We start from the raw sequence: 10,937 nt of genomic DNA, 5'->3' as shown, positions 1-10,937 counted from the left end.
CTCTGAGGCCGCCCCGGGGAGGCCCCGGGCAGCGTGAGCTGAGCGTAGAGGGCGTCACGCTTTGGGCAGCGGTCGGACTAGCCGGCCTCCAGAGGGCCCTTCCAATCTAAATTATTTTGTGATCAGATTACAAAATTCAGCGCGAAAACCAAGTAAAACTCGCACCGGCAGCAGGCTGTGTAGTTCAAACTTTTATTCCAAGGCATTTCAGTGACTAGACTTAAAAGTTTTTTCACAACAACCAAGTGATCCAGGACAGGAGAGCAGAGGTGCTGTCTCACAGCCGTGCCGATGGCCGACTAATGTTTCCGCAGCAGGGCAACATCTCCAGGCTTGCTGCAGTCATACCGGCAACATCGAGGAAATCTCTGCGGGAGGAGGTCTGCCTGATCCTCGAAAGTAATGCAACAAGCCTGATTCCAGTCCAGTTCCCGTTCACCTCAGCTCCTATAGAAGTCACCGTGTGCAAGCAAATGTGGATTCAACATTCTTTAGCAAGTAGTGGATTGAAATTTTATTTAAACATTAAAAGATCATCACTGTCACCAGAAGTATCCCTACCTTCAGTTCCTTTTCTTTTACAGTTTTATTTTGTGCCCTCCATTTTCCCTTGGTTTTTACGGTCTCTTTCCCTTTCAACTGTCATCCTTATTCCTGAAAAACTTTCCTTTTTAAGCATTTACCTTGTTCTAGTCTCAGGCCCCACAACTGACAGCATCACCAAAATTTTTGGAAACCGAAGGCATGTAGAGAGTAAGGAAGTCCTGTGCATAAAACACTCTACCAAAGGGAAGCTCTGTGCTTCTAAACTCAGTAGGTGCAAAGCCTAACAAAAAGAACCTGAGACCATCTGAGACAAAAGTCTTTTACACCTTTGAGCAGCAAAGAGGTAGAAGCAGAGGTGCTTTTCATGTAGACTGAAAAGGGGAATTCTGTGGTCAAATCCTCATCAACTCCTTTTGTTGGCAGCCCTTTACGCAAAGCACTGCAGTGTTCTCATGGCTGCTGCCAGCAAGAGAACAAATCATTAACAAAGATGAGATCAGCTGGCTACACTGGTTAGGCTATACCTGACTTGTAGAATAGGAGCTTGACATTTGTGCTAATGAATTAATGTAGCATACATTCCTTGAGTAGAATAAAAAATCAGAATCTTGATGTAGTTAAGTGAAACAGTAATGATTTTTTAAAAAATCCCCATAGTCCCTACACTAGGCAGATTCATCTTTCAAAAGGAGAAATCTAAGTTAAACATGGTAAAAGCACATTGTATCAAAAAGACGGTTTTATGCTTCTTTTTAGTCAGCTCTTTGCCCTGTAGTGTAAGGGCCATTTGTGCGTGTAAAGTCTTGTTGGTCATCTTCATCCAAATCCAGAATGTCTGGGATATCATCTGACTCTGAAGACAGGTCTGTGATAGTGAAATCTGGAACCTGCATAGGAATAAAATTTCAATCAATTTAAAAGTAAAACTAAACAAATTTGTGGCATATTCCTCACTGAAGTCAGGAGACAAGGTGCTCAGCATCTCTAGAAATCAGACCCAAAATACTGAATACAGAGTGAAATATGCTCAGCCACATATGAAACACAGGACGTTAAGACAGACCAAATACTATGCAAAACGTTGATCAGTTGCTTAGAAAACAGGATTTCATAGTAGAGATGGAACAAAGCTTAATTTAGTGGAGTGTGTTTAGTGAAACCAGTGACTGGAAAATTAAGAATATTTTTTTAACTTATTTTGCCTTTCTTCTTTCCTTGGAAGCAGTGGACTATACAAAGGAACCTGCCCTGAAGAGCTTGATATGGATTGCTCTCTATGGCTCTGCCTGCTCTCCACATCAAACCATCAATAATCTGGAATTACAATCCCACTTTGGCCTCTTTTAACTGCATGTATAGTATTCTGTACTGTTAAGCAGCACCAGGTTTCAGGAATTGCCAGAGACATTACTGGACACATGGATGTTACACTTCTAAAAATGTTGGCTAAGACACTTAGGAGCTTAAGTCCCAACCCTTAAGTCCCCTTAGTAGGACTTAGATTACTTAGGCATTTCTGAAAAATGGGATATAATTAAGCAATTTACTCATAAGCAAAAGTTTTTGGACCCAAATGAAAAATACTTACACCTACAGTTTTGATACATGGTTAGCTTTGCTGTTGGTGATGGAGTCAGGCAGAGTATCAGCACATAATGATTGCTGCGTGCTAGCAGGACTTTGGTTCTGCATGTACAAAGAAGCAGCAGTTTGAAGAGGCTTCTAGGCATTTGTGTAACTTAAGCTCAGTGCTGACTGAAGAAGCAGTTTTAATCCACTTCCTAACTGCAAAACATCTTGCTTATGACTTACTTCTATGAAAGACAATATGCAAGACAAACCTATGCTTTCTTTGCCTGCTATGAAGACATGTCAGAAGAACAAAGAACATTTCAAAAGATAAAGGGTTTACTGTTTCAGCTATCAGGTTGTAGATAACACTGAAGCACTGAACGTGAATCACTGAGTTCCTTAGAGTAGGTAGCCATAGGGCACCAGGAACTTAAAAATATTAAAATATTGAGCTTCAGAATTTAAGAAGCATGTCACTTACCAGGCACTAGTGTGAATACAGTGAAATGCATAGACTGCTTTAAGAAACTAAGCTTGATCAAAATGACATGAGTCATCTTTGTCTCCTAAAAAATCAAAAAGCACTGGGAATGGGGGGAACACATCTTTGTACCAGGAAGAATTATCTTGCATCTTTTTGCATATGATAGTTTACCTAAAACTCTACTGCACTTAGAGAAATCAACAAGTTTTCCCATTATCAGTATATGACCCTGTATTTCACTCTGCAGTACAAATGGGGATATCTTAACAAGTCTAAGGCCAAGTAGTCCATATGCAAACTCATTTAAGAATGTGCCCAAACAGATGGTTTAAACAAGTTGTTTCATTCTCTATTTACCCTAAGCAGGGTACACGAAGTTGTTCAGTAACTGTGTCTGACCAGTGATAATTTTCACATATCCTAGGTTGAAGACACTTTTATTACTTATATCCATGTTGTTTTTACTCAAATTTAAGTTTGTGATTTCTTCATCTCCTCAGTGTGCACATTATAAGCAGCTGACTCCTTTAACATACTTGTAATATGTTAATATTCATGAGAATTTCAAATTGGAGTTTATCTGTCAGCATCAGAGTAAAACAAGCTTGATGTTTGTAAAATTTATCTGTTTTGAACATGCTAAATTGTAGTGGAATAGCATATTCTGACATCTGCACCAGTCTAACAAAAACAATGCAAAGCCCCTGGTATTGTGGGCTTGATTAGGTAAAGGACCTTCACTTCCATATCACTTCTCACAGTTGATAGAAAGTTGAAACAAAGCAGTAAGTCAGTTCTTGCAACAAAGAATAAGGCCAGGTATTACTCTTTTTCATGCCATTTTTCTGTAAGATGCAGTTAGATCATTTACAGAGAATAGTAAAAGACTTGCAAAATCCTTGCATGAAATAGTGCAAAACATACTTCAGTGTTTTGCTGTCTTCATATACAAATGTTAATGCTGATACTAACTTAACTTTAATCAATTTCTTCTTGCTTAATTACAGAATTGAACCACTAACAATTTGAGAAATGTTTCTTATTTTATGCACTTTCAGAACAAGCACTTATTTTTAGTCATCAGAGACTGTATCATCCAATAGAAATAAGATTTCCATCTTAGTGTGAAAATAAATATATTTAACAAAACAATGTGCACAATACCTCCAGCAAGCTGTTGCATGTAAGACTTTCTGATCATGGAAATTACCAACAGATGATGCTTTAAAAATAAATTAGGTTCCATTATCTCTTTATAATTAGTAGCTGAGTTTTTGGGGTAGTTTTTGTAGGTTTTTTTAAAAATAAAAATAAATTATCAGTTGTTTCCAAATCCTTCAACCTATTTTACTTGCTATTAATTGTACTATAAGTTGCAGTTTGGAAAAGATTATTTCAAAAAAAAGGCATCTTAAGAAATGGGAGAGATTTCAAAAGCTTTCCACCTTTCTTTCACTTGAGACAAGTTAGCTCTATCTGTGCAGCTCCAGTCCTTATACAAACCTTGTAATTTGTGTTTGACCCATGTGTATGCTGCTATAAATATGTTTGCAGAACTTTTATACCATATGGAGCTATTTATGAATGCTTATATTTAAAACTTTGCTATGAAAGTCTTATTGGCAATGATAGAATAGTAGTTGTCTGTTAAATGAGCCTGGAAAGAGGAAGTGTCAGCTAGCATGAATGATTTTTGAGTGATCTCTTAAAGAGAAACAATCATTTTCTGAATTGTAAATAAACCCTAAATAACCTTACCAGGGATTATTACTTTTTTAGTATTATAACCTTTACTATCCCAGCTTTTGTGTGACTAGCAGCCTTTGACACTGTTGTTTCATCTACTTTATCTGCTTTGCTGCAAATACATACTTCCTATCATTTTCAGCATATCTAGTCTATCTTTTTAAAAAGGTTCCTAAGAGAATTCACAGCTTTCTAGCACAAACCATAGTCTAAAAAGTGGATTTGGACTAAGAGCAAGTAAGTTTCTGTGCAGTATAGCTGAGTTGCACAATATGTGCAATTACAGATAAACAAGATGGCAATAAAAATTTATTAACAGGTTCTGCTCTACTAATATCTTAGGTTTTCCTCCTTCTATTGGAGAGTTTTCAGCCATTACTAGCATACACTTCAACATCAGTCCACTGTGGCAAAAAAAAAGATGGTTTTGGAAGGTCTCATCATTCTTGCCTCCAGGGGGCATTTTAATAGTCAGTCACACTTAACTATGCTAGAGAAAAATACCAATTTATTTCAAGCTACAGCTGCAATTCAGTTTAAAAATTCAGTGCTGTCCTTATTAGGAGGGTCTAATAATTTCAATCCAGATACTTTTATTCAATATAATAAACCAGGAACATACTGATTTGCTGTTACTCAGCCCTCTTTTCCTCCAAGGAAGGGTTCCTAATTCTATTGGGGGTGTGGATAGAAACTTACACACTTTTGAGGGGGAGAGGGGCAGGATCCAACAAAACAACCACACGCCACAATAACATGATACAGGAACCTGCATACAGCATTTTGGTGTAACAGGCTATTAGTACAAGCATTAGGTAAGCATTTAACCAGGCATTCCTCTGCAACCACCCGTTGTAGGTCAACTGTCAGAAGTCAAAGTAACTTCTACAGAGGAGCCACTCAACAGTGCATGGTAAGGGAGAAATGATTTGAAGGTCTAGGCTGGTAACATTTTTTCTTGCTCTCTACCTCATCTTCCTGCCGACATTCAGTACAGCTGGATAGCCATCTAAGAGACTATGAAACAGTAGTGCAACTTACAGCTGAACAAAGAGATGTATTGCTCTTACATTAATACTAGATGGTACTGTTTATTTCTGTCCTCAAAAGACAGTGCAGTTTGAATATCTTATTTGATTGATCACCTCAGAATAAAGGACCACAACCTTCAGATTTTAAAATGCATGTAGGAATGGGAATTCCCTTCTCTGAACTGCCAGGTGCTCCCAGACCTGTTCCTAGTCCCATTGAGTTCCTGAGCACCCCACAACCATAGATGCAATCTACAAATTTTATTGTAAGTGGAGATAAAGGATAGTCTATAGCTGGACTCAATAAATATTTAAAGTAAACAGAATGAATTGCTGAAAGAATTCCGCAAGTCTTAACTCAGGTCCTGGAAAGGTCCTCATCATGAAAAGGAATCTTTCATCATCTCATGTTATTTCATATTAAACAGCCCCCTTACAAAAAACCACATTTTTTTAAAGCTAGAAGTTACAGAATCTTTATCTGTAATCCCTTGTTATAATTTTGTGCTTAGAACAGTCTTCCTAACAGTTCTAGACCAACCCTGGCTCAACAACTAAGCAAGGCCTCTCACATTAGAAGACAGCTAGACAACATGTAATTTGCTTTAGTGCCCACATTGTACCAGATGGAAGTATTGTTTCATGTAGCACTGTATCACTAGGTGACAAGCTCCCTTTGAACTGCATTTTGCTTCACACTATCTGGTGACCTCTCTGAAAATGGTGACCAGCACTTCCAAACAAGATGACTGCAACTCAAATTCGCACAGGACGTGTTGAGAACAGACACAAAACTTACCTGGACAGGGCTACACTTAAGAAAGCTTATTTCTTACTGACTGTAATACTGTTCCAGAGGAAGGGTTCACAGGATTTACTAAGGAAAAATTCTATCCATGTAGATCAGCGTTAATGTACATTAGTCACTCAAGTTCAAAGGAGGGTAAATAAACAGGTTAAAACTGGTGTTTGCAGCTAAAGGAGTACATACTGTTTATAGGGAGCCAGCAGCCAAAGCAGGTAGCTGACAGCCTCAGGCACACAGAACACCTACTGCAAAGGCAAGACAGGGTTTTTTTTGTCCATATCCTTCCCAATGTTGGAACATCAATCAGCTCAGAGCTTAGGTCATCATTAAAGGCAGGCAACAGTGAGCACCAAAAAAGCAGCAGCAAAGCTAAAACTGAATGGAAGAATACACAGGAACTCAAAGGGAAGGAGGAAATGCTGCAGCTATATCTTACTTATCTATACATACACAAATACATTTTTTAATGCATGTCTACTTCATTTGCATTTCAAGCTTGCTTTCTGCTAGACCCAGTTTGAAGGATTCACAGAACAGCAAGTTACATTTGTTTTAAACACCACTGAAATGGAGACAGACTTTAGCTACTGAAGCATTTATTACTAACATACAAAATGAATTACAAAAAGAGGGCTACAAAAAAAACCAACAACCCACACAACAGCAGGCACCTCAATACAAACAGCATGAATCTTGTCTCTACACTGCATGTTAAAAACATGTATGGATAATGATTTGGTCATTCACTGAAACAGGCTCCATAGGAAAGTGATCGTGGCACCAAGCCTGTCAGAGTTCAAGTTGTATCTGTACAATGCTCTGAGTCATGTGTTTTACTTTTAAGCAGTCCTGCAAGGAGCAGGGAGTTGGACTTGATGATCCTTATGGCTTCCTTCCAACTTGAGATATTCTGTGATTCTATGGTCATGTTACTGTGTTATACAGTACTTAAGATTATATAGTTAATAATACACTGTCATAGCATTTAAGTAACTCCAGCTGACTCATTCAGAAACCCCACTTTCAGCTTTGGAATTCTGCACTCCAAACACTTTTGTCATGAATTGTGTACCAGTAGAATTTGAAACAGTCAGATCTGTAATAATCAAATGCATGACTCTGCAGCAAACATGAAATTTAAGCGTAGCTAGACTGTAGGTCTTTTAAATGCATTTTGTAGTACGTAAGGCTTTCACATCACTAGTACAGATTAAGCAATAAATCTAATGCTTTTAGCTATGTTAGGTTTCTTAGACTAATGGTATTAATAGCATTAATAAGCTTGGTGAGGTTTCTTGACGAACAAACAAGGCATCTTGTCAACTGTAAGCTGTCAATATTTAGGCACTCAAGACAGTCTGAATTTTTGGAGTGGCTCAACTACACAGAACAATACAGCCAATGTGTGAGAGTGTCCTTCCTTTGTATCATTCCCCCACTTCTATGTTTATGGATTTTGCTCCAAGGCTTTTGACAGCTACACTTGCTAAGGCCACTTGTTTGGTCAGTCAGCAGAATATATGCATGCTATGCAGTTTATTCATCAGTGTGTTCAGGCTGTTTGTCTTTCTGGCTGGATTTTTCCTCCCCTTCACCTTTGCTCTCAGCATGCTGAATGCCAGGCAGTTGTGGGTAAAAGGGACCTACCAGCCAGTTGAGCGGCGTGTTGTTAACAAGATAATCCATCACATCATCCAGAGACTCCTTCATTTTCTTCAGCTGTCCTTTGCTAGTGGTAAGAAAGCTGTCTGATAACTCTTGGAAGGAGGATGCTGACCAAAAGCTCTGGTAGACATCACCTGCCATTGACCCAACACTGTAAACCTGATCCTGCACATTCTGTGGCAGCCCCTGTAGGCTTGAGACCAGTGTGAGGCAGGTGGTCTGAAGCTGCTGAGTGAGGCTCCGTGCAATAGCTAGAGTTCTTGACTCAATGTGCTGGAAACAAAAAGTATTACAGCATATTAATATATTTTCATTACTGTAGCAGCTTTATATTGCTAAAGATACATAAAGAAGCAAAATAAATGTGATGCAAGTAAAATACAGCTATAGTAGATAATAAAACAGGTCCTAAGTCTAAAGAGTCAGGAACTTGAAAGTGCTTGATATTTCTTCAGTGCTCAAGTACTTTGTGGAACAGAAACATTGGTAGCATCTACCCAGCAACAGATAAGCAAGCTCTTGTCTCAACTCTGCATAACAAGTCACAGCAGGTAAGTACATTCTAATCAATGGACCACTGTTTAAAGCTACATATAAGATTCAGTGAGTCTGTGCCTAAGACTGCTTTATGTTGACAAACTGTTATTACTGGTTTGGCCATATCGGGTAAGGGAGTCCTAGCTGATCTAGATATGGATATCCCAACATAGGTTCACATCCTAAACAGCATCAGCATTCTCATGAAAGGAGAATGAACCCCAGAGCATTTGCAGGAAGCAGGCTCAATTAAGAGTTTGGGTGTCCCTTACATTACATAGTGGTCAGCTGCCCTGAGCTTCAGCACTTAGATTCCACAAGTACACATAAACTTCTGTGCTGTTAAGATGCTGTACACTTTGGATACTGGTAGTATGTTACTGCCCTGACAGTATATAATTAATTTAAATCTGGTTTACATTTACATCTATTTACCTCAGCGCTATGTGGTTCATCACCAACATTTTGGCCTGTTTTTTTCTTCCACTCTACCCAGGATTGATAAAGCTTTTCTTGAGCATCAAGAAGTTTCCGATTGGCACTATTCATGTTCTTTCTGGCATACTCAATCTGAAATACAGCCAAATAACAAACAGTTCCATTAGAGCTACCCTACCTTACCTGCTTTGTAAACCTCCCTTTTAAATACTTCAAAAATTCAGCATAAAAGCCTTTGGGGAATATAAGATTGTGTTCTTTCTCAAAAAGGAGAAAACTAGAAGCAGTTTCGAGATATGTAGTATATCCCTCTCCATCAACTATTTCCCTCTCCCCCAATAGCATTCTATACAAATATTTGAAAGTGTATAGAAGGCCATGACTCTTTATGCAGTTTGTCCTGTAGGTATAAGGTATGTTGTAAAGATAAGACTACTGAAGTACCCAGAAATGCTCAGAGATACCTATAGCAAGAATAGCAAGCCCATAAAGAACCCAATATTAACAAAAAAAAGACTTTAAAGGACTGAAGTGTTTCAGTGAAGAAAGTGTCTTGCAATTTAGAATGAAGTCTGTGTCAAACCCAGCACTCTAATTGAGGAATATAATTTTAAGGATGTCACTTCTATTTCTGCAGTGCTTAAAATTGCAAGCAATTGCTGGTTACAATTCAGCAGCTCAGCCTGATGTAGGACCTCTTCTCAATGGTGGTGAAAAGCTCTGAATGGGAAATGCTTTATATTTAGAAAATGCATTTAGTCTGAGAGCACAATTCCAGTTTTCCTATGCCTCTTTTGGCTGTTTTCTGCACTCTAAAACTATGCCAACAGTTGCTTTTTATACCTCAGGTGAAAGCTTAAACTTACCAGACTAACAGTGTGGTGGAGCTGAAAGATTGTCTCCTGGCTTTTCTGTTTAGCATCTCTAACTTTGTTTAAGGCTTGTTGGTAGGCACGTGTGCGGACCTTTGAAGACAGGGATCCTAGTCTAACATAGTAGCTTGGCTTCTGAACTCCAACTTCAAAACCTTCAACTTTTGCAGCTTCTTTCTCTAGATATGTAGAAAGGAAGCAAATTGACTACTGAAAGAAAACTTAAGCAGTCTGAAGTGATTTGACTTGGTTAGTAACAGCTGAATACTGGATTTGTTTAGTAGTCCTTTAGCACCAGGGTAGTTTGACAGACCACCATACATGGAAATCTACTTTTACTCTGCTTCCCTGTGAAGATGCCATTACAACCAGCAAGGCAAATGGCAGTTTGAGAAACATGTGCCCCCTCCCCACTATGAGTAAGTAGTAAATGGATGATTGCTTGCTTCTCTCCCGTACAAGTATTCCAACAAAATCAAACCTTGAATTGGTCTTACCTAGTTCTGCTTCTGTAAGTGGGAGATACTGGTCTACAAGGGTCTCCGATTTAGTGAGAGCACTGTCAACTCCACTGCTCACCATTTGCACCACACGACTTCCCAGGACAGTGTTAATGCTGCCATTGACAACTGACTTGGTCATTTCTACACTGTCTTGCACTGCTTCTTTAGTTTTGCCCACAACTCCAGTGATTGTGTGAGCAACAGTTTCCTTGGCACCAGTCACAGTGGTTGTTACAGCTTCTCTGGCTCCAACAACTACATCCTTGGCATTAGCAACAACCTGCCATAGGAAATAGGATGATTCACTATTTTCCAGTGAGACCTACATAATCAAGGCAATATAACTTTATGCTAGAGCTTGTACAAGTATTGGCTGTCTAGGAGAAATTCTGCCTTGAAAACATGTACAAGACAAAACGATATGACTGCCACACAGCCTTCAGCTCAAAGCACCTGAGTGAATGTAATTCAGGCACTACTTGCTTCACACTGAGCAGTAAAGAGACAAGGACTCCAATTTTAAAAAAAAAGATGCCCACCAGTGAACAGCTGCTATAGAGAGAAGTGTCAAATGGCTGGCAAATTTAAAGAAAAAAAAAAGAGGCTTAAACCCCTTTCGCTCCATCACTGTTCTTAAGCTGTGCTTCAGGTGTGGCTTATCGAAATCTGACTCCCTGTATTTTTAGTGATAATAGAAAAGAGGAAGGGTGTATAGTTGTGCTTAGCATATATATA

The 10,937-nt window shown here is 38.9% G+C and overlaps 1 protein-coding gene across 5 annotated transcripts in view; it reads right to left on the bottom strand.

Moving 5' to 3' along the window:
• Positions 1–169: 169 nt before the first annotated feature.
• The window catches only part of PLIN2 (perilipin 2), a 14,237-nt gene continuing 3,469 nt past the window's right edge, over positions 170–10,937 (bottom strand). For 3 of the 5 annotated variants that reach the window (XM_026866300.1, XM_026866301.1, XM_026866302.1), the window contains 5 exons: positions 10,197–10,482; positions 9,694–9,878; positions 8,825–8,959; positions 7,835–8,125; positions 170–1,433 (listed from right to left, as the gene is read on the bottom strand). In XM_026866300.1, coding sequence (XP_026722101.1) covers positions 1,299–1,433; positions 7,835–8,125; positions 8,825–8,959; positions 9,694–9,878; positions 10,197–10,482 — 1,032 coding nt within the window. In that variant the 3' untranslated portion in view covers positions 170–1,298. Of the gene's footprint in view, positions 1,434–3,904; positions 8,126–8,824; positions 8,960–9,693; positions 9,879–10,196; positions 10,483–10,937 lie in introns of those variants that run through there. The other 2 variants (XM_026866304.1, XM_026866303.1) reach the window with 2 other exon arrangements.

Source organism: Athene cunicularia (genome assembly GCF_003259725.1).
Source record: "Athene cunicularia isolate RWA chromosome Z unlocalized genomic scaffold, athCun1 chrZ_part2, whole genome shotgun sequence".
Taxonomy (NCBI): Eukaryota; Metazoa; Chordata; class Aves; order Strigiformes; family Strigidae; genus Athene; species Athene cunicularia.
The sequence above is the reverse complement of the archived record's forward strand: the minus strand, read 5'-3'. Positions and strand labels throughout refer to the sequence as shown.